General features: G+C 44.5%; 1 protein-coding gene across 5 annotated transcripts in view; it reads right to left on the reverse strand.

The window, feature by feature from the left end:
- The window catches only part of CARMIL1 (capping protein regulator and myosin 1 linker 1), a 458,885-nt gene that overhangs the window by 300,315 nt on the left and 137,085 nt on the right, over positions 1 to 21,485 (reverse strand). For 4 of the 5 annotated variants that reach the window (XM_083187810.1, XM_083187809.1, XM_083187808.1 and 1 more), the window contains exons 1-2: positions 15,477 to 15,831; positions 8,361 to 8,458 (exon numbers count right to left, since the gene is read on the reverse strand). In XM_083187810.1, coding sequence (XP_083043936.1) covers positions 8,361 to 8,458; positions 15,477 to 15,516 — 138 coding nt within the window. In that variant the 5' untranslated portion in view covers positions 15,517 to 15,831. Of the gene's footprint in view, positions 1 to 8,360; positions 8,459 to 15,476; positions 15,832 to 21,485 lie in introns of those variants that run through there. The other variant, XM_083187811.1, reaches the window with a different exon arrangement.

Below are 21,485 nucleotides of genomic sequence, written 5' to 3' on the forward strand. Positions count from 1 at the left end.
AACAGCTCAACAGCATTCCGAGTCATGCATATGGGAAAGGGATGCCTATTTCTGAATTATCTCTTGCACCTAGCATGGGGCTAGTTAAAGTGCAGTTACTAATGATGACAGTTGGAGCAGTCGGTAGGAAATGTGTAGTAGTTGTTTTGGCTTACACATACACAAACTACCACATTAGTTGAACAGATACTTGCATTAGCTTTAAGCCCCGCACACATGGGGGTGATTTCTCCTAGCCTTCATGCTGAGTGATGCAGGCTAGGGAAATCGCCTTGTGCTTCCCGGTGGCTAGATCGCCAATACATACATAGCGATGTGGCACAGGCTGCCGATTTCACTACATGTAGTCAAAATCTAGTTTGGTGATGGAGACGCGCAGGACGGGGCATTGCCATTGTTTGGGAGCATACACACGGAGCGATCCATGCTTAATTTCTAAGCAATCTAGTCAGATTGTTTAGAAAACCACTAAAAATCACCACGTGTGTATGCCCCTTAAGATAGAAATCAGACTTCCGTGGACACCTGCTACTACAGCCACGATGCCGGTGACTCAGAATCTGCTGCTTTCTGTACTGCAAAACAATGGCTAAGAAAGGTTACATATTAGTTATTGTCACGTGTACAAGAAATATTGGGCTACAGCTGGAAATTCCTACTCCAGCAGCCAGCGACTTACTCTTCTCTCGCTCTACTATTTTAGTCTAGCGGAATTTGCAATCTGTTCAGACTTGAATGCATGGTTTACTCAAAGGCTTAAGTCATATGCTGTTTTTGCCTTAGGATATACCCTCAGAATTTTACATATGAAACAACCCTAGAATACAGACCTGGATAATACCTAAAATAATAATTATGCTAAAACCAGAGTTAGGAGAAACACAATATCTTAAATGTGCACAATAGTCGTATTTGGCCCTCCGGCACAATGCAGTGATTCATCACGTCTAGGAATAATATAATGGGAAATCATTGCAGGATGTTCTAGCTACATACTGTATGCATTGCATATCTTACTGAAAGAAATGAATGCTGCAAACTATACAATAGTACATGGCTTTTAAATGCCCTTCGGGCAGACATTCATTTCCTGACCCTTGCTTGTTGCAAATGTAAGTGAAAATAGCTGGGAGACATAAATAAGACACCTTGAATAAGAAGCTGCAGAATGCTCAGTGATCTGCTAGCCCTAAAGACATGGACATGTATAAAGTTGACCACACACTGGCACTTATTCTGGTTGATTTGCAAAGCTTTGCAAGTCCACCAAACACCGCCCGCCCTTCCCCCTCTCATGCTGAGTTCCCCACACGGCTGCGAATAGATGTTTAGCATAAGCATCCATTCACAGCTTTGGGTGCACAGGAGAAATAATTTGATGGTCCCCAACCATCGAATGATTTCTATAGTGCTCGCAGAGGTAAGACACCTCTCTGGTGTCTTACCTCTGCGACCGCCCAGGGTGGAAAACGGGCGGGCAGCTGACTTCATAAGCCTGCCCCCGGCACCGCATCACCAGCCATTTGCATGGGAACGCCCACTGCTAGGTGCGAACGAGACAGCGAAAGCGGTTTGCCGCTGAACATGTGCATAAACATGTATTCGCAGATGCTCACCATCGCTCTCCTGTGTGAACACGCAGAGGAGCGAGGCAATCAGAATAGGGGCCACTAACCGGTCCTTAGCGATCACTGAGGAGTGAGGACCATGCCAGTGTGTCTAATGCTTAAACATGCAAGTGTCGGTTTTTGTGATAATTGTTTTTAATAGAAAATACGGTACTTGTTTAGTTTCACGGCGGCAGCGGCCGTGCGTCTGAGTCCCCTTGCGGGGCTCGCTTCGCTCGCCCACGCTATCTGAAATCAACTCTGCCAACATGGATAGTAGGGGTATGAACTATCTACATTGGCATAGAGTAGATTTTGTTTATTTTAGATAGTTTGGTGAGCGCCGTACCCGGAAGTTCACGGCGGCCATGCTGCCGCCGTGAAACTAAACAAGTACCGAAAATACATTTAGGCATAATCAATGGTACTTATACCTGCAACTTTAGTAACAGACCTTACTAGCATCAGTATTTATTACAGAGTCACTCCAATAAAACAGTATGTAAAATGTGATTGGAATTTCACTTGCAGTTATCAATGGAGGATACACCACGAACGCAGATGTTTTATTTGCAGCAACCAATCATAAGAGGAGTGGTAAAGTACTAAATGCTGTGTCAGTGCACATACTCCTGTGATCTACAATAATCTAGAACCAGAACACAAGTGAGGACTAAAATTATTATGGGATAAAGCAAAAATGGCGACTTCTCTGCAGCAGTAATGCACTATTTCATGTAATTACAAGTGACTTCATTAATCAATAACTGTGATCTAGTCAAAAAATAAAATCTATAATTGTGGACAGTAAAGAAAAGAAATGGCAACATTTACGAACACTCAGTGAGTCACGATGAATAACTTCCTGAAGGCAAAAGTTTGCACTGTGCCTCATTAAAGGGTAATGATTAATTCACAATGAATGCAGGTAAATGCAGACTCAATGCTTACTTCACGCTCTACACAATGTCAGTAAACTGGTGCCGAATTATTGACAAAGTAGTGCTACAATTCTTACACTCCTAGAAAGAATAACGGCGATTTACAGCTCATTTAAAGAGTCTATTGGTAAGAGAAACTACTGTTTCACATCGCAATGAATTACCGGGTACAAGCCATTTTGCCCCCGTAATTAGTGCGATGTGAAAGGGGTTACCGTGTCCCTTAAACGGGTAGCAACACAGCAATACGAACCGGTAAAAAAGCAGAGTTCTTACCAGTTTGTTGCTATGTTGCTTGGCGGTGTGAACGGGTTAAACGGGTCGACTGACCCGTTTCCCGTTCACACTATGGAGGAGGCAGCGATTGGAGCAGCGCCAGCGCTAAGCGCTGCCTCCTCCCCCGCCCGCGATGAAGCACCATCTCGGTGCCGCGCCCCCGGATGTTGTCAGCTAACCGGCATTAATGTCATCATTTTTTCCATTTTTTTTTAAACTTGGACTACAATTGAGAAAGGTAGTGTGCCGAGCGATTGGGGATCCATATCGACCCCCCAAAAAATGTGTAAAACTCATGTTGACCTTTTCTCCCTGTCAACTTTTTGCATGTCCACCTTTTGGGGTCAACCTTTTAACTGTCTACCTAGACACTGTCTATCTCAAAATGCACACCCAAAAATACTTGGTGTGCCGATCTACAAAGGAGATGCTGCCATATCCAGTCCACACAGTGGGACATAACCACACACCCCAACACCTTAACCAACTATAGGGGGTATTCAATCTTCATTTTTCACCAGGTGAAAAAAAAAAAACAGGCAAGATTTGCCTATCAGTATTAAATCACGGGCATTTTCGACCATTTTTTAGTATATTTTTGTCATTTTACATTTCGGCATAGGCAAAAACAGTCGTGAATTCGCCAAAACCACGTGAATTCGCCACAATTTCACCGATTTACACAGTTTTGGTTGAGACACCCATGTGGAAATATCATCAAGGGGATTGAATAAGGAGAGTTCAATTTGCCCAAGAAATGGGTGGAAATTGCACATTTTTCACTTGGTGAAACTTTTACCCAGGATTGCATACCTTATTCATGGGTAAAATCTTCACCAAGTGAAAAATGGGCAATTTTCGCCCATTTCTAAAAGGTAGTGTTAGATTGTAAAAAGGTTAAAGGTAGTGTTAGATTGTAAAAAGGGAACACAAGATTGCTATGCTTTAGACCAGTGGTTCCCAAAGTCAGTCTTCAGTACCCCACACAGTGCAAAACATGCACTGTGTGGGGTCCTGAGGACCGACGTTGAGAACCACTGGTCTAAAGCATAGCAATCTTGTGTTCCTTTTTACAATCTAACACTACCTTTTACTGTTCACAGAAAATACGTGTCCAAATATTAGGGACTATATTTGCTAAATTGAGGGTTTTTAGAAGTAGAGATGTTGCCCATGGTGACCAAGCATATTGTAGCTACTAATCTTCTAGAAGGTAGGTTCTTGATAAATGAGAAGTAGAATCTGATTGGTTGCTATTGGCAACATTTCTACTTCTGAAAACCTGCACTAAGACAAAGAATATTAATGTAGTACATGCATTACAAAAGCAGCTCTATATAATTATAAATACTTCTGATTGATTCACCCATACAATGTAAAAAGGGTTTCCAAATTCCAGTCCTCAGGAACCACTAACCATGCGTGTTTTACATATCTTCTTGCTGGCGCACAGGTGTATTCATTACCAGCTCACACATATTCAAATCTCCACAGGTGGTGCTAATTACCGTATTCACTTGTGATAGGAGACCTGTAAAACATGCACTTAGGTGGACTGGAGTTGGTCAATATAGTTCTGACAGATTTGCAGTGCACATACTGTATAATGCAAAACTTCTCCAAGCTCATATCTGTGCAATTAAACAATTATATTTTATCAAATAGATACCATAAGATGGAATTTTTTTTTGGTTATAAATTTTGTAACAATTTTTTTTTTTTTAATTGGAATGATGGATGGAGGTTTTTCCAGCATGTTTAGGTATTAGTTACAGATATTGAGACATTTTTCATGAATTCAACAACCGCCAACTTCATTGAGAACATTGAGAAGTTCGTAAACCATTGGATTGAAATTTCAGCTTTATAGTTTACCACATATGAGCAAACATTAGAACATTCCCGATTAAGAAATCTCTTTGCAAAAAAAAAAAAAAGTCAACAACTCTTCTAAATCTCTTGCATAATTTTTACTTAACCTCTCTCCCTTACACTTCCAGTCTGCCATTGACAGACACCTCTCCTTCTACCTGGTCACCACTTCCCACTCCAGTTTTTTTCTTATGCCGCGCCCACTCTATTAATGCACGCTTAAATTCAAAGAAGACTTTCATCCAGCATCCCTGCACTCTTTTTCATTCAAACCTAACACCCCTTAGTTCTTTTAGTATTAGACCCTATAAGAAGGACTTAGGGTCAGATGTACTAAGCTTTAAAAGTGATAAAATGGAAAGTGATAAACAGCCAGCCAATCAGCTCCTAACTGCCATGTCACAGGTTGTGTTTGAAAAAATGGCAGGAGCTGATTGGTAGTTTTTCACTCTCCATGTTATCACTTTAGTACATCTTGCCCCTAGAGATAGGACAAATGACAAAATGGTGGACGAGGATGTATATCCAACCTCATAAGATTAAAAGGATGCATGCAGACAATAGGAGAGCTGGTGCAAAGATACACCATGACAATGACATCACGATCTTGCTGGCTATTTGACTTCTCCAATAGAAAGTATTTCATTAATAGTAGTGCACCCATGTATTCACATTTTTATTTATTTGTCCTTTTCATTTTGTCAAATTTACATAAGCTATTTCCCATTGGATTGTTTTTTTACTATAAGCCAACTTGTAGAGGAGCCTTGGATTGGTGATGTAGGACCAAATAAAATTATTTATGGTCAATATAACAGGCAATATCAGTGCTTGAAGCTGCCTATAAAAAAAATTGTTCCGGTACTCTTTACCTAGAACGGCGCCCGTCGTGGTGATCGCGGGTACATTTATGTATGGCCGCGACGCGACCGACGCGATGCCCGCGATTTCCCATTTAAACCAATGTTAAACATGAAAATCGTGTCGGTCGCGTCGCGGCCGGCCATAAATGTACCCGCGATGCCCGCGACGCTCACGATTTCCCATAGGAATCAATGTTAAAAGGCGCGATGGACCCGATTTTACTGTTAAATGACTCAATCCACCCGATTTGGCCATAGGAATCAATGTTAAATGGGCCACAGAGCCCATTAACCGTTAAATGTCCCCCCCAATTTTTAACGCCACCCCACGATCCACGCCAACCCGAAGCGTGGCGAGCGCAGCGAGCCCGCGAGGGGCGGCGGTACGCGTCCTCCGACCTTTTCATGCCCTACTATCCACTAGGGCGTGGTGTGAGAATATAATAGTGTGGCGAGCGCAGCGAGCCACCGAGCCCGAAGCGTGGCGAGCGCAGCGAGCCCCGCGAGGGGACGCGGATACCTTCACAGTTATGCGCGTCCCCTCGCGGGCTTCACAGGTGTCCGTGGCGACGCGGACACCTGTGAAGCCCGCGAGGGGACGCGTCTACCTGTGAAGGTATCCGCGTCCCCTCGCGGGGCTCGCTGCGCTCGCCACGCTTCGGGCTCGGTGGCTCGCTGCGCTCGCCACACTATTATATTCTCACACCACGCCCTAGTGGATAGTAGGGCATGAAAAGGTCGGAGGACGCGTACCGCCGCCCCTCGCGGGCTCGCTGCGCTCGCCACGCTTCGGGTTGGCGTGGATCGTGGGGTGGCGTTAAAAATTGGGGGGGGGACATTTAACGGTTAATTGGCCCTATTTGGGCTGTGTGGCCCATTTTACATTGATTTCTATGCCCAAATCGGGTCCATTGAGGCATTTAAGTGTAAAATCGCGGTCAATCAGGCTTTTTAACATTGTTCCCTATGGGAAAATCGCGGTCATCGCGGGCATCGCGGCCATCCCGATTTACCCGCGATGCCCGCGATTACCGCGATGACCGCGATTTTTACCCACGACGACCGCGATTTCAATCGCTGGCGCCGTTCTAGGTAAAGAGTACCATTGTTCCCAACTACATAATTAAACGGAAGCATGACTTATACAAACAACTAACTTAATTTAATGTTTTTTTTACTGTGGTAACTTTCTCAATACGGAGCTTTTAGCCTAGGCTGCCAGGAAAAAAAGAATTGACACTCTAGGACACTGTGATTCAAAAAAGTTTATGAACCACTGCTGTGAGAGTTGTATGTGGGAGCTTCTTTGAATGTAATTTTTTATTGAGCATGCAACATTCACTATTACTAAAAACTGCCAACATACTATTCGGTCTTGTGTCCATGTCAATAACTTACTAGCATTTACTATCCACACCATCAAGCTAGTGTCGTGTATTGTGTAGTGTAGTGTATCTGCACTACAGATGAGTGTAAATGAATACACCTTTGTACCTCGCAGCTGCATACAGAAGTACAGCTTGTTTAGGGTGTACATCTTTGACTAGCGGCACGAAGATAAACCAGCAGTCAATCCTGCCACATTCTTCTGTGCCACTGCAGTGTCCCTCCCCAGCCCCAAACCACAAGGTAAGCATTTCCCATATGCATACATAAAACAACTTAATTTTGTAAGCTTTTACCACATCAGTTGGAATAGAGTGAATATGGACCAAACCACAGTACATTTCAGAGCTAGGCCATTACTGAACCCACCCTAGTTTTATAGCAATGGTTGAGTATCAGCTAGTGGGCATCCAGGACCCTAATCCTTTTAGTGATTTTCAATGTTTATCAGCTCGTAGAACACCAAACAAGTTTTTAAATTGCCAAGGCACACCATTAGATCCCCACAGGGAAAAACTCATTGGCCCCAAAAGGAATAAAATAACCTCATTGCCCCCCATATGAAAAAACAATCACACTGGTCCACTTAGGTAACAAAAATAAAATACATTGGCCCACATTTAGTCAAATTGTTTAAATCAAATAGGTCCAACTACAGTACATTGTCTGAGTGACAGTTGTTGTCCATTTTCAGATTTATAATTAATAAATTACATTTGCCCCAATACAGTACCAGATTTTTATTCCATCCAACCAAATAGTCGGATGGTTGGAGGAAAGTCGGTCTGATGTAAGGCCAGCATAAGTCATTGCAACAAACCAGAATAAATACAGAATGAATCCAAAATAAAATAAAATAAATAAAAAAGCAGCTCAAGAGCAACAAGCCTTAAATGAAGCTTATTATTCATGAACAGTTTGATTCTCCACAGAAAATGTCCTTATGGGTAACAATAATAATCATAATAATAATTCAGAATACTCATAGTGACAATTTTTCGTTTGGGTTCTTTAGAACCCTTTTAAAACTGCCAACAGAACCCTAGGCATAGTAGCTCTCTAGTCCATAAGCAGCCCATACACACTGCTATAGTGCTGACCTGATGTGTGTTTTGAGGTGCGTGCTCCCGCGGCACCTCATCGCACAGTACAAAAAGTATGTGCTTGCACATACTTTTTGTACTTAGGTTTCATCACATTGCATCGCATTGCATGCACAACGGATGCACATGCAATGCAATGCAATGTGATCCGTGCTAGTACAGCACGGAAAGCACGCTCACAAAGCAGCGTGTATGGGCAGCAATAGACCTAAGCTCTTGTGACCCCCCACTAATATTTGTGAATATTCACGGTCAATGCCCTAAATCACAACAAATACTAATAAAAACAAATAGTTTTTACACATAACATACCAGCACTTTGTTTTCAACCTTGTCTCCCTTGATCTCAAGTTTCACCTTCTTCCGCACTGCAATCTTAATTTTTCTTCCAATAACATCTCGGATGCTCTCTAAGAAAATAATCGAAGATCACATCAAAGAATTAAGACCAAATTGACACAATATTAATAATACATGCATTGATATTAATATGTTGTAGAGAATAGTACAGTGGTGGATCGTAAATTATTGTGTATAGTCAAATCTGTAGAATGTCAATGGTCAGCAGCTACTTCCAGGACATATCTGATAAACAGAGTCTAAAGAAGGCAAGTATTGTCAATGACAATCTTCCGTCTGAAAGGAGTTTCAGGTGCATCATGACATGTAAAACTATGTTTTCCACACCAATCCACTCAGACTACTTTTCTTTATTAGGATTTTAGGAAGATCACAAGTTTGTAATCCATGGTCAGTGCACGTTTATATTTTACTCTACCTCTATGGGGGTCGTGGATCCCCACGAGGGAGAATAGCCCCAGTCAGTTGGGATCCTGACTGTCTAGCATTTAAACATTAGGGATTACGATGTCTGTGTACTGACTGTCGGAATCCCGACTGTCGGACACAGGAGGACCCATGGTGGTGGCGTCCTCTAGAGCAGATTTGTAATAGTTCCCTCGCCAATAATCCTTACATATCGGTTAAGTAGCGGCTAACGTAACTGGCATAGCGGTGGCCGCAAAGATGAGGAAGTACCCGGATCTGTACTATATAGTATTACCTGCACAGTCTATTTTTCTTTTTGATTCCTACCAAATGGAGCACGCATCTGGATCAAATTGGAATTAAATGCTGCTGAAAACCGTTCGATTTGACTAGATAGTTAATCAGAACCATGTGTACACTACATTATGTGAAAGGGTGTGAAAAGGAATCAAATGTTCCACCCAGGAAACCTAACAGGCACATCGGCTAGTATAATTTTAATATCTTTGCCTGCTTGTGCATAGCAATGCCTATGCCACACATTTTTTTGGGGAAAAGATGCTCTACGCTGACCAAGTTGTAGGAGTGTCTCTCATGCGCCTTATGTGCTGCAACTAGATGAAAAACTACGCATTTTTTTAAATCTTTGGGATTGGACAAAAATAGCCTTGAATGGATTTAGAAGGGAATGATGCATAGTATTAGGGCTGTAACTAGTGGCGAGGTCACACATGATGTAGGGTCCCAGGATCTCCATGGACACTGCCTCACATCACATGCATGTGGCTTGCTGAGTGCCTAGAAATAGCTCCTTGCTGTCACATGGCTACTGCAGAGCTGCCTGGCTCATGCCTACCTTGCACACGATGGTAGTGCTAAACCGCTGTGGATAATGCCCATGATATAGAAAACTTTAAATATGGGCTTCAACAGCATGGCCACTAGTATGGAAAGACTTGCCCATGCATTATATTAAAGGAGAATGAACTTCCTGCAATCTTCATATAGGTGGAACGCAACCAGAAGTTCCTTGGTGATATCACTTCCGCCAGAAATACCGGAAGTAACATTGGTGGTGGAACCCACAGGTCACTTCCATTCCCGGGACCGGAAGTGGCTGAAAGAGCCATGATTAGTGAGTCCATCCACCTGATGGACTCATTCTGCCTCACCTAAACCATGGGGGAATAATCCGGAAAATGTATTTGAGTTTTTAGTAGTAGATACTCCATGTCTGGTATTCAGCCTTTTCTGTTCAATTGGATGAGGGGTTTATAGAACGGCTATATACCAGTATGAATTTATGCCTTGATAAAGATATATCTTATATTGTAACCAGTCAGCTACAAGGGGTAATATTGGGATAGAAGGACTCTGGACGCAGTGTGAGGAAAACAAATCCCACCAGGGGCGCCTGTTTATTTTCCATGGTGCTTTGTTGTTGCAAGATTTTTTGTGGACCATCACTTGTACTACCTGATATCCCTGTTTTATATAATTTTATTTGTGAATCTAATTGTGCTACACCATGATTCATCTCCACTGTTTTATATACTGAGTGAAAACAGAAGAAGAGGTCATTTGAATCCAGTGGTGACGGCAGTGTCCCAAACAGTAGACCAAATTCTTTGGTACGAGTCCTAAGGTTTTAATATCTGATTGTTGTATTGAAAAATCTGATCTTAACAATACTTTACTATTCTATTGTATTTGTTTTCTTTTGGGTACCCCCTCACTAATAAAGTCCTATCCATTAGCCAACTCTAAATGTGATCAGCGCCCTGGAACACACTGAACTCTTTTCTTTGTGGTATCCTATGTGATGTACTGGTGATACATTTATTCAGTAGTGCTCTTAGAGGCTGCTTTAAGCGCATACGTTCATTCATTTCTTGTTATATTTATTAGGAAGCTGGGTGCCCACTGAGAATACCCTCCAATATGACCCATTCCATTAGGTACAATGCTCTGCTCCAGGACTTGCCTCTTAAGCTGGCCATACACTAGTGCAATTTTGTCACTTTTCACCCGATTCTGATGGATTGGGCAGAGAAACCATGTGAAAAGTGGCCAACTCATTTGTTTTTGATATTCGATTCGCTGGGCGTTCACGTGCGTATCCGATCATGCTGGTGTGTCCGACCTCAGACAGCCTCCTAGCAATGGCACTGCTCAAGATATATCACATACAAAAGGACGGATATATTGCATGTGATCCTGCTGCCCGGGTTGGTCTTGGGCGGCTCAAGAGGCATCGGCTGCAACTGCTCCCATAGTAGAAGTTGCAGTAATGTAGAAGGGCCATTACTGTATGATTACTAACACCTGTTTAGAACTAGTTAATTGATGAGAAGGGTGTTTCAACACAGGTGATGGCAAACATACAGTAAGAGGGAAGTCCAGGAGCAGAGCATTTTGTACCTAATGGAATGGGTCATGTTGCGGGGAGGAAGTTACCCTATGATGTCACATGGTTGCGGGCAGCGTCTGAGCTGAGTACTAGTGCTCAGCACTGCCTGGGCTGAAAATATACAGCTCCAGTATGCATTAGAACTCTTCTGCCAGACCTTGGAAATCTGAGCTCCCCTTGCTACAAATGGGAGTGGTTCAGAAGGTTAACACAGGTTACCCGTTTACAATGCCCTTTAACATGGGTGCACCCTGCTCGCTACCTGGGTAATCCATACCGGGCCTTTACACTGTAGGGCAATTGGGGTGACCCAGGAATAACTCGGGCACTGTAATAGCCTTTTCAGATCAAAAAGCAAGGTTGCAGCGGGACTTTGTACATGGGTCCAACCTGGATGTGACCCGGCAGAGACCGCTTTCAGACAGACAGCTGAACTCAGGTCCGCAACGTTACTTTACACAGCCATAACACCGATGCTTGGAGAGGATATCATCTCCAGGCACCGGCTCATCCTATGCTGTAAACAGGTCCTGTGTAGGGGTGGCTATTGACCATAGATGATTTCAAAACCATCAATGGTTTATGGCTGATGTCAAATACTGTTGCCATCGATGGTGGAGAACCAGATGGTTTCCCTCCATCGATGGCACAGCAAAACCGATGTTTTGACTGTGTTTTTTCAAGGTGCCAGGACACGGAGCATAGCTCTATCCCCAACAATGCTGAAGCCCCGCCAACATGTTCAGATTGGCCAGTGGGCAAGTTAGTCAAAGAAAATGGATGACCATCGATAGTTAAAACTATCAATGGTCATCCATCACATAGTTTGCTACTATCGATGGCTGGTTGCAGTATCACCATCGATTGCAACCATCAATGGTGACTGCACCAATGGCCATCCCTAGTCCTGTATTGAATAGATCCAGATTACCCATTTACACTGAGTTCTACCCATGTCCTTACCAGGAAAATCCCGCAGGGTTTTAGGATTCCAGGATGACTGTATCCTCATGAAGCCGTTTCCACTGACAATAATTCCAGGTTGTTCATTTGCAATAAACCAGGATTTTCAGGTAAGTGAAAATTAGTGTAAGCAGTTTCATTAAGCCAGGCGTGCCCAAGCTACAGTATGGCCCTCCAGTTATTGTGAAACTACAAGTCCCATCATGCCTGGCCACAGTTTTGCTACTGGGAATGCTAAAACTATTGCAAGGCATGTTGGGATGTGTAGTTTCACAACAGCTGGAGGGCCACAGTTTGGACATGCCTGCATTAAACGTTTGAATGATGAAAAATTGTAAAATTATAAAGTACAGTAGGTGATTTACACATACAGACATTGCATAGCAGTGTCTTCAGGAGCTTAAGGCCCATACACACCGGGCGACTGAGCTGAAAGCCGCTCAAAACAGCCTGTTTGAGCGGCTTTCAGCTCAAAGCCGCCCAGTGTGTATGCCCAAGCGGTGAGCGCTGCTGCGCGCTTCCGCATCATCGCCGGGAGCGTCGTTGAGGACGGCTTTGCATAGCTCTGAGCTATGCAACGCCGTCCTCCCCCCTTCGTCGGCGACGGGCAGGGGGAAAGCCGCTCAGTGTGTATGCACATAGCGGCTTTCCCCACAGCGATGATTGACATCATCGCTGTCCATACACGCTGGGCATAGTCGCCCAGTGTGTAAGGACCTTTAAAGTTAAGGAGAGCACGGTCAGGTGCAGTCACTGATTAATCGGAACGAGCCATCTTTGGACCTATACAATTTGTGATTGACAATTAGGTCACACAGGACACCCAATGCCAGGGTCTATACATACATGCAGAAGTCAGAATGAATGACTGAACAAAGCAAAAAAATTTACACTGTAAATAAGCCAAGCCACATGTAGCTTTACAAGTACTTTAGGCAAATGACCACAGTTGTCAACATCACTCTATACCAGTTATTTTGTGTGCGGTCTTATTTAAATAGCCATCAGTACATTTTATTACCATTGTACAGTACATGGATGACTTGTTTACAGCACGTACATTTTCCATCTAGGCACCTACAGGTCTGCAGTATATTTGGGAAATACTGCAACCATTTATTTCTGCCAGGGGCCTGATTACATAAGCAACAGCTCAATTCCACTTTCCAATTACTATTGTGTGCTTAAAAACAACAGCCTAATATAATGATACAATTGTAGACTTTGTTTTTCAGCTAAAATCACTTAGCTTTTGGTTGTAAAAAGTAGTTTTTAGAATTGAAACTGGTTATGTAAAACAAAACTCAATTTGTATTATCAGTATCTGTCACACAATGAGGTAGACATACATTGCATATTGTGTACATGTAGACATTCTGGCATTCAAGACACGTACAAAAATGCAAACCCATTAATATGGCATTCCTTTAAAAAGGCTCACATTCTGCTGTGTGCACTGCAGTATTACAGAAGCCCCAGATACTGACTGTACATAGTATATAGAGGGTAACTGTATAGATCAGTGGTGGCCAACCCATGGCTCTTGAGCCTCATGCGGCTCTCCCCCTTGTAAAGTGCGGCTCCTGCTCCCACTGCTGCCCGCCGCCCACCATCCGTCCCAGTCCCCCCTGCTGCCGGTTCCCGGAATCCCTTCTCCTTCTGAGGGGAGGAGAGTGCGCATCGCGCATCTCTCCTACCCCTTACTGTGCACCCCTTACTGTGTATCCTTGTGACTGGGCCGTCCGCCAGCGAGCTTTGATTGGTGGACAGCCCAGTCACAGGACGGTGAGTGCTGCAGCTGGGAAATTTGCACTGTGGGTGCATAGCAGATTGTGGCACTGTGGGGGCATAGCAGTTTGTGGCACTGTGGGGGCATAGCAGTGTGTGGCACTGTGGGGGCATAGCAGTGTGTGGCACTGTGGGGGCATAGCAGTGTGTGGCACTGTGGGGGCATAGCAGTGTGTGGCACTGTGGGGGCATAGCAGGTTGTGGCACTGTGGGGGCATAGCAGTTTGTGGCACTGTGGGGGCATAGCAGTTTGTGGCACTGTGGGGGCATACCAGCTTTTTGGCACTGTGGGGGCATACCAGCTTTCTGGCACCGTAGGGGCATACCTGGCACCATGTGGGGGGCATATGTGTATCTGGCACTATTGGGGGCATATGTATATATGGCACTGCACTATTGGAGGCATATTTGTATCACACCTACCCAAGGGGTCAAAATAGACTACGCCCCTTTTTTTGGCGCATGCGCCTTCGGCGAGCGCATGATGTCGGCTCTTTAGCTTGACTATCGATATTTTTCGGCTCTTTACCTCTGACCGGTTGGCCACCCCTGGGATAGATGATAGACAATGTCTAGGTTGACACCGAAAAAGGGTCGACATATCATAGATCGACATGAGTTTTTCATGATTTTTCGGTGTCTATGTAATCGTACATCAACATGGACACCGTAATTATATATATATATATATATATATATATATATATATATATTTATACACACACCGCTTAGCCCGCCATGCTTCGGGAACAATGCCTCACTGCGCTTGGCACACTATTATATTCCCACTCTATGCTTACTTGGATAGTGAAGTATAAAAAAAATAAATAAACTGTCGACCATAAGCTTGTGTCAACATTTTGGCACTGTCAATCCCAGTATAGAGATCCCCACCCTCCCAAGTACAAAACAGCCTGGGGTCATGAGCATTACAATTCTTACCACAAAGTAATGAATACATGGCATTTCTTTTCCGTGTACTTATAGTACTATTATAAAATGGTTATTACATGGCTTTGGAAAGCACTATGGAATTAATACTGGACGTAAACAAACAGTAAGTTTCCTGCAGATGTCTGTGTGGGTGTCACATATTATTAATGTAATATACAGCAGCAACATGACCCTACATGACCCTACCTAGGTGTACATCACCTGTTATCTCTATTGAGGCTGGATGGTGTGCGAGTATTTAAATCCATCATGATCCCAAATAAACTCTGTGCCCTCCCCTGGCCTGTGAGGGTACCCTGCTGCTGTCATACATGCAGCAGCCCCAGCACCCAGCAGCAGCCCCGGCATCCAGGCTGCCAGCCTACTATGCGCGGCCACGCCCCCACCCCATTAACCCGTGCAATGCTGCCTCCCAGCAGCAGCAGCACCACCACCGCTGTGTCACCTGCAAGCCACATACACAGTCACGGACACGGTGCAGCTCACACACAGCGATGGCCCACAACACCAGACATCCATAGAGGGCACATGATTTCAAGTCTCACCCAGTAATTCTTTGGGGACCTCCGAGATCTCTTCTGTCATTTTCCCCTCCTGTCTGTGATGGTACCAGGCAGTGAGCTGCACACAAATCAGCCACACAATGTCCACAACAACGTCCTGCTGTCACTCCAACTGCGGGTCCTGCTCAGTGCTACTGTACATGGCCACTGCTGCAACCCTCCATAGCCCAGATCTCCAGGTTGCTCCGATACAACAGGAAATAAAAATGTATCCCGGCTGAGAAATCCCTTGCACTGACTAGTAAGGGGGAGAGGCTTAATGAGACAGGGGGAGGGGGTGGAGAGGGGAGGGTGAGAGATAGGAGGAGGGGAGGCTGATAACAGCAGCTCTCTGTCTTCTTTCCCTCTAGCTTTATTTCAGACTGGCTTTCTCTCCTGGCCTGAGCACATCCGATCCACCTCCCTGGCCTCCTCCCTCTGCTCTGGCTGGCACACAGTGTATGGGGCGAGTAGTGGCACACCATGGACCACAGGACTGATCCACCAGGATACAGGCTTAAGTGTTGTTTTTTTTGGGGCACAGCAGGGATACGGTCACTAGGTCGACATGCACCAAGGTCAACATGGGGTTAGGTTGACACAAGCATTAGGTCGACAGTCAAAAGTTCGAAATGGGGGTTTTCACTTTATTTTGAGCCGACATGCAGTATTTCATGCCCTACCATCCACTAGGGTGTGGAGGGAGAATAAAATAGGGTGCCGAGCATAGCGTGCCGAAGCATGGCAGGCAGGCAGCCATGCGAGGGGATGCTGTGCTACGTTACGGTGTCCATGTTAACTGTGTTGACATTCAGGTAAAAAAGTTTTTAAAAACCCCAATGTCAATCTTTTGACTTTCCTCATGTCGACCTAATGCTTGTGTCGACCTAATGACCCTGTTGACCTAACCCCATGTCAGCATTTATGCATGTCGACCTTCAGTGGTCGACCTAATGCTTGTCTATCCTATGATCCAACCCAGTACCTGTGCCTTAGGGGTGCTGGGTCATGAGGACTTTGTCTCTCTCCAAGGCATGAAGCCTTGGAGAGAGAGATAAAGTGAAGTAGTTAGGCAAAGCAACCAGTCAGCTTCAGACATTTCAAAGGCTGTGCTAAATGATGGATGCTGATTGGTTTCTTTGAGCAATTTCACCAACTTATCTCTCCCCAAGACTTGATACACCTGCCCCATTGAGTGGCATCCTTAGGGACTGGAACAAGCACAAGAAATAACACCCAGGGTGAAATGTAATAGGATGAGAGATTCAGAAAGTGAGAGATTTGGTAAGAAATTCCCAGATTTTTTAAAGCGGCAATCATTATTCACACTTCGAAATCAAACTGGTTTTGCAGTGTTCATGATTGCCGCTTAAAAAAATCCTGGAAATTTCATACCAAATCTTTCACTTTCAGAATCTCTCATCCTATTAAATTTTACCCCAGTGTTCAGTGACGATTGGCACTCAAGTACTGCAGCTGGGTCCACTGTGGATGATATTTTAAACTATTTTGCTGATTCCTATTACTAATATTGTCTAATGTGTAGGCACGTTGTTGCTGATGATGCCAGCTCCCGTGTCTCAGCGACATCCTCCATCGTCTGTACATGCAGCACACTGGAGGATATGGCTAGTGAGAGCCATGTTGCGGAATGCAGCAAGGCCCCCACTCTCCCCACCACCGTCACTCATTGCGTTCAGCATCAGCAAGTGTGTATGTAATGTTCTCAGTGAGCTGTGCAGCCAGACTACACTGCCCAGGGCCAATTCCCTGGAGGGTTATGGGCAGGGACAGATTTAGGGATGAGGGCGCCCCTAGGCACAACAATAATGTTTACTAAGTAGGACAGTTTATAGGGGCAGTATCTGCATGTCCTATCCATTTACACTCTATTTAAGATGGAATATAGTACAGTACAGTGGATATTTTGCAGTTATTGGTACATTTTGGGCTGACAGTACTATCACAGGCATCCAAGTGCCGCCCCCAAACATGTGCCGCCCCTAGGCCGGTGCCTAATGGGAAATTCGGCTCTGGTTATGGGTAAACAAGCTGCCCGCCCAACTATGTGTAACCCATGGGCTACCACCATCTTCAGACCTACATTCTAGATATTGATAAACCTGGCAGATTCTCATTCCCCATAGAAACCCACGTGGGCAGGAATGGTGAGATTGTCGCAAGTAACTCCTGGTTAGCCACTAATATACGATGATCAATGGCAGGGGCGGATTGGGACTTCAATCCGGCCCGGGAAAAAAATGGGGGAGAGAAATACTCCTTGCCGGGGGGGTGGTGGGCAGGTGAAATGCTTGTTGCAAGGGTGGAGTTGAATTCTTGTGAGTGAAGACACCCAGGCAGGAGCGATGGTAGCTTTATTCAGAGCAGGTCCAGAGCTATTTCAAATCTCGCTCTGCCACGCAAGCCAATCAGAGCTTGGGGTCCAGCAGCCAATCAGGAGTGATTGCTCCGGATTGGCTGCCATACTGTGAACTATGATTGGCTTGCGAGCCAGCCGGAGATTTAAATTAACCGCGGAGCTGCACTGAATACAGCGGAGCTGCCCACCGCACTCTGCCCGGCTGTCACTGCTTTCTCTGCCCAGCAATGAAGACAACACTGTCAGCGCCCTGATTGCTATGGAGCCTTACTCAGCAGCGTAGTCCACGTAACGGGTAGGCCGGCCCTGACTGAGAAACATTCCAGGCCCAAGCACAAACAGAAGCTCTCCAGGATACAGGCACAAGCATGGAATCACCAGGACACATGCACAAGCAGAGGCTCACCAGTGCCCAGGCACAAGCAGGGGCTCAAAGTTGCCCAGGTAGAAGTAGGAGCGCTCCAGGGCCAATGCACATGCAGAATTCTCCAGAGCCCAGTAACGGGTGTGGATCATTTTGTCGACAGTAATTAGGAGGACGGTCAATAGGTCATCCATTATTAATTGAATAGGCAAAAGGACAACATGTTCAGAGGGTGAGCACAAGCAAAAGGTCGACATGGAAAATGTCATTGTGAGTTTTTGAATTTTCTTGGTGTCTAGGTGGAAAAATGTCACACTGTGTACTGCGTTCGCCATGCTTTGGGCCTCGCTGTGCACATCATGTAAAGTACGAATAAGTTCTTTTTTTAAAAATATCCTGAAAAACTAATCTCGACCTTTTGCTTGTGTCAGCCTTTTGATCATGTAGACCTAAAGGATGTCAACCTTTTTAATGTGTTGACCTGCGGAATATGTGTGCGCTATATAAGAAACTTAATAATTTATACTGTTGACCTATCTGAGTAAGGGGTTTTGTTCACTTGGGAGAAGCAAACCAAAGAAAGAAAAAAGCTTTGTGGGCGCACTCTTATTGTTAGTAAATGAGATATTAATTTAAAATGTAACTTTTATTGAGATCCTTTTTAAAATAGGGTAACAAGAGCCGTTACATAGGATGGAAAGACAGATAGATTTTATAGAAGAGAATCTATAATTAAATTTATAAAATGTAGTGTGATAGCTCTAGTTGCTTTTTCACACGTTACTCTCCATTCAGCGCATTAGTTCCTTGTCATCATTGGTATATATACACAATGTGATTGTAGGCAAAGTTGAATGGTTTGTATCCCTCAGTTAAAAGGCTGGAATTGCCTTGGGGGATATCGGTTGCCCCAGCAGCGGAGCTTTTTAGTATTTATAGCTTGTATTGCTCATGCAGTAGGCGTATCCAGTGCAATCAAATTGGGGAATAAATTTGTCCAATTTTTAGATACCACACCAGTGTTTCTTCAAGGGTCTCCCACTCAAATACTGAACTGGCCCTTCACTGCTTTGCTTCCAAGTTCAGGAAGTTTTTGGGCAGTTCCAGTGAGGTATGGTGGTATAATTAGGACCAAATTCCCATTCTGCAATTGCCTGGTTAACTGCAGTTAGAGCATTTATAGCTAACTATATACCATATATATTTCAAATGTCACGGAGACCGGTATTGGTAAATTACAACTGTATGTTGAAACAGAGATTTACCATCATCGTATGCCGTGGGTGCCCTTTAGGATACAGAGGTAATAACAATAGAGGAGCAATTGAGAGATGAGTAAAAAAGAAGAAAAAAGGGGGGGGGGGGAGGAAAGGGGGAAAGAGGTGGAAAACGGGGGGAGAAAAAAGAAGAGAAGACGGGAGATAGAGGGGATTGGCAGGGTGAGTGGGAGAGGTAAATGGTGTGGGTGAGGAATTGGGTGAAAAAAACAGAGAGAAGGGGAGGTAGAAAAAGATGTTTTTTTTTGGTATTACCAAGGCTTGTATGTGAAAGTTATGGAGGTTTGTTAGGATATTCTTGGTATTTTATGAGGGGGCTGAATCACAATGGGGATAGTGTTGTCACAGAATAATTATTCACCTGTATTCAGGCAATTGGATGTAACAACCATTAGTGAGAAATCATGAGTCATTTGAGAAAAATGGAGTCAAATAAGCAACTAATTGTTACTCTGTCCAGGTATATAGATACTGTCATTCATACTTTGTAACAAAAAAATATTTCAATGGGGGCTGCTGCAGGAAATAAAAGTACCGTGACCCAGCGCTGTTACCAGTAATAATGGCAGTTATTAATCAGGAAGGTTCAGCGTATATGGAGAACAAGTTTATGTCCTGGGTAAATGAGCACTAAATTGTGCGTTTGTTATAACCTAGGTGTCACTCTGCCGCTGAGCGCGGACAGGGAACACCGGTCCCTGAGACGCCGGGTCCTGGCGTTTTGATGTGAAGGGCCCTCGGGGGTCCGGTGTGGAGGGCTGGGGTGTCCAGGCTGGTGGGAGAGCTGGTGGGCACAAAATCGCCGCTGCTGCTCTTGCTGGGGTCCGTCAAAATACATGTGTTTCGCCGGAGTTGGCTTCTTCAGTATGCGCCATGGCATATATATTGGCATGGCACATGGCATTGTGTATATATACCAATGATGACAAGGAACTAATGCGCTGAATGGAGAGTAACGTGTGAAAAAGCAACTAGAGCTATCACACTACATTTTATAAATTTAATTATAGATTCTCTTCTATAAAATCTATCTGTCTTTCCATCCTATGTAACGACTCTTGTTACCCTATTTTAAAAAGGATCTCAATAAAAGTTAAATTTTAAATTAATATCTCATTTACTAACAATAAGAGTGCGCCCACAAAGCTTTTTTCTTTCTTTGGTTTGCTTCTCCCAAGTGAACAAAACCCCTTACTCAGTTACAATACTGAATTTTGGGGCGCACCACCAATCAATGACTATCAGAATTTACTATAGATAGTCCTCCACATTGGTTTCTTGACTAATATCTTATCATTCTCCCTGTCTGTGCGGGTTCAATCACACCCCCCCTACTGTTGACCTATCGACTGCATAGAAACATAGAATTTGATGGCAGATAAGAACCACTGGGCCGATCTAGTCTGCCCCTTTTTTAAACATGTTACCTCAAACCATAATTGATCCTTATTTTATTGTAAGGATATCAATATGTCTATCCCAAGTATGTTTAAACTGTATTTGCCTCTACCACCTCTGATGGGAGGCTATTCCACTTATCTAGTACTCTCTGTGAGGTAATTTTTCCTCAAACTTCCGTTGAATCTTCCTCCCTCTAGTTTCAGTGCATGTCCTCGTGTTCTGCTGCTCCTCTTCTTGTGAAGAATGTCTCCCACCTGTACCTTGTTAAAGCCCTTGATATATTTGAAAGTTTCTATCATGTCCCCCTTGCCCTTCTCTGCTCCAAAGTATACATACAGATGGAGCCAGGCTCCCTTTTGCTGGCGAATCGCCAGAACGTCACCGCTGGCGATCCACCAGCAGCCCGGCGTCCATTTGACTGAGACGCGCGTGCGTCTCACGCGCACGCGCTTCTCAGTTTCTGGGTGGCAGGGTGACGGGAACCCTGTCCGTCTCCCTGGGGGGGGTGCGGGGAGGCGGTGAGGACCCCGGGTGACCGCCGACAAGCCGGCAGGGATCCGGGGGAACCGTGCGAAAGGGGATGCACGCGC

Source organism: Crinia signifera, chromosome 5, assembly GCF_055691185.1.
Source record: "Crinia signifera chromosome 5, ASM5569118v1, whole genome shotgun sequence".
NCBI lineage: Eukaryota > Metazoa > Chordata > Amphibia > Anura > Myobatrachidae > Crinia > Crinia signifera.